Source organism: Macrobrachium nipponense, chromosome 3, assembly GCF_015104395.2.
Source record: "Macrobrachium nipponense isolate FS-2020 chromosome 3, ASM1510439v2, whole genome shotgun sequence".
Lineage (NCBI taxonomy): Eukaryota > Metazoa > Arthropoda > Malacostraca > Decapoda > Palaemonidae > Macrobrachium > Macrobrachium nipponense.
Window position 1 is genome coordinate 48931706 of NC_087202.1, and position 3247 is coordinate 48934952.

The 3247-nt window shown below is 32.7% G+C and overlaps 1 protein-coding gene across 1 annotated transcript in view; it reads left to right on the forward strand.

Annotated features, from left to right (window-relative positions):
* LOC135221748 (uncharacterized) overlaps nucleotides 1–899 on the forward strand; it is a 73824-nt gene extending 72925 nt beyond the window's left edge. The window contains exons 5-6 of the mRNA XM_064259554.1: nucleotides 122–238; nucleotides 651–899. Coding sequence (XP_064115624.1) covers nucleotides 122–238; nucleotides 651–778 — 245 coding nt within the window. The 3' untranslated portion in view covers nucleotides 779–899. The remainder of the gene's footprint in view (nucleotides 1–121; nucleotides 239–650) is intronic.
* The last annotated feature ends 2348 nt before the right edge of the window (nucleotides 900–3247 follow it).

Genomic DNA, 3247 nt, shown 5'->3' on the forward strand with positions numbered 1-3247 from the left:
AAACTATACACCACTATTAATTTTTAAGTTTGTGCTTGCATGTACACGTGTAAGTATTTAAGAACCCAAAATAAACCAGTGAAATATATCACAAAAGCTCTTTGTATGAACTTTATTGCAGAATGTGGAACAGGGAATACAGGCTTGTGCAAATCAAGTTGCAACACCAACACTGAAAACACAGACACAACAGCCACTTGCACCGTTGCTGGGTACAAGTGTTGCGTTCCTAAGACAGGTGAGTTGGTGTTACCTATTCCTTAATTTAATTCTGATACGTTGGTGTTGGTTCTCTGTTAATCACGAGATAAAAAGAGACTGTGGTTATGTAAATAGTTACTTAGCCTTCTTTGAAATAGAGGTCAAGATATTAATTTTTTATGAATAAACAGCCGTTTGTAAATGTTTGTGAGTTTAAGAATTCACTTCCCTCTTTTGGATGTAATATAATATATTTCCTTTTGCAAACACACACACACACACAGGTAACTTTCGGAAATCACGAACTCCAGAGTCAACCGGTTGCGGTTCATATTAAAAAAGCGGGATTTTTTGTCTTCTCCTGCAACACCTAAATCCTTCTTCCAGCGACAAGCTCTCCGTCCTAAACAAAATAAAGCTATTCATTTTTCCATTCCTTTGCTATTCAGGATGCACAGCGAAGTGTGGGCTCAATTACAAGTTCACCTGCACCCCCACGAGCCAATGCCCCCTCTTGAATTTGCAGTTGGGGACTTGCCCCAGTGGATGCCGGTGCTGCGGATCGCTCCTTGGCTGAGGAGGGAATATACAGCTCCTTCTGCAGTTCCCAAAAGATGCTCATCGTTGGAAGGGAACGCGCTCGCACTCGCGCACTTCTACACTGGAATCTCATAGCACATTCATAAAATGGAATTTCATACTCGCACTCATAAACTGGATTTTCATACGCACATAAAATCAATGATATATTAGAACAAAATTACAACAGACAAAATTAGAATTATATCTTAGCATTGTTTTGTACTGAAGGATCAGTAGATATTAAATTTTTCGATGACTGACTTGGTGTTTTCATTTGCTGTTCCAACTTGTTTCATGACCTGTTTGATGAGTCCTGGTGATTGTGAGGTCATCAAAGCCACCACTATCCTCGGTTTTTTTCCATCTGTCCACCCGCCTGTGGTGTTTACGTATGGTAACACTGCGTCCCGAGCTTTAGATAGTTACATTCAGCTTACATTCAACAATAATACCAATATCCTATTTCGAATATTAACTGTACAATTCGCATACAGTAAAATTATACACTTTTCAGTTGCATATATACACCCAGATATCCTTTTATTTACCTAAAACTTACATCGCGTAACTATCTAAAGCCCGGGACGCAGTGTTACCGTGCACGACCACCACAGGCGGATGGACAGATGGAAAAAAACAGAGTATAGGCAGTGATGATGATCTCAAACTCAATTTATAAATGTGTCCAACCAGATTCCGTTAAAGCAAATGATACAGGAAACCTGAGATGAGGTACAATTATTATTATTATTATTATTACTGAGTAAATTAAAAGAGCCACAGTAGCATTATAAATACTCATGTACAGGGTTAACACTGCTGTGGTTATTAATTCTCAGTTTTATAGCCTCGTAACAGGGGTTTTATGCTGCATTAATATTTATTACTTAATAGACTATAAGTGTTACTTAACAGACCATATCAAGTATTACTTAAGAACAAGCTATAAAGTATTACCTTTAACGTTACTATATTAAGCATTACTTAAAAACAGAACTATATTATTTATTACTTAACATACTATATTAAGTATTAACTTACATACCTATACCATATAAAAGTATTAACTTAAGCTTACTACAGTAAGTGTTACTTAACATAGCAATATTAAGTATTACCTATAAGAACATACAAAATATTACTTAACAGCTTATAAATAAGTCTTATTGACCTTAAAACAAGACTTATACTATGTTACTCAACAGAACTATAACCAAATCTTATTTTTTTTTTTTGTAAAAACTTCCAACAGATTATCACATATTACTTAAGAGCCCGCCTACGCCCTCCTACTAAGTATTACTTGACTAAATAAAATAATATGTATTGACCGGAACACAAATACTTATGTATTACTTAACATGCAAGACTATGTATTAACTTAGCATGCAATACTATGATTACTTAACAGACAATACTAATGTATTACAAAACAAACTAGAATCAAGTATTACTTAACAGACAATACTATGTCTTACTTAAACAGGACTAGGAATAAGTATTACCTTAGCAGTAATAATACTTTGTAGTTAACTTAAACCAGACTAGAATAAAGTTATTACTTAGCAGATAATACTTTTGTATTACGTTAAAACAGACTAGAATAAGTATTACTTAGCAGACAATGCTATGTATTAACTCAACAGGACTAGGAATAAGTCATTACTTAAACAGACCAATACTATGTATTAACTTAACAGACTCGAATAAGTTAATTACGTTAACAGACAATACTATTGTATTTACTTAAACAAGGACTAGAATTAAGTTATTCGCTTAACAGAAAACAATACTATGTAATTACTTAACCAGACTAGAATCAAGCATTACTTAACAAAGAATTAGAATTAGGTATTACTTAAACAGACAATAGCTTATGTTTATACTTAAAACAGACTAGAATTAAGTATTACTTACCAGACAATTACTATGCATTACTTAACAGACAAGAAATCGTTTATACTTGAACAGACAATACTATGTATTACTTAACAGACTAGAATAAGTATTTACTTAACAGACAATACTATGTATTACTTAACAGCAACTAGAATTAACGTATTACTTAACAGAACAATACTAGTGTATTACTTAACAGACTAGAATAAGCAGTTACTTAAAAGATTTAGGAATAAGTATTACTTAACAGACTATACTACGGCATTACTTAACTGCACTAGAAATAAAGTATTAACTTAACAGGACAATATCCTATGGTATTACTTAACAGAACTAGAAATAAGTTATTAGCTTTTAGCAAGAACCAATACTATGTATTACTTAACAGACTAGAAATAAGATAATTCTTAACAGGACAATTTACTATGTATTACTTAACAGACTAGAATAAGCATTACTTAAAATAATTGGAATTAATGTTATTACTTTAACAGACTTATACTACGCATTGAACGTTAACAGACTAAAGAATCATGTATTACTTAACAGGACAATACTTATTTAT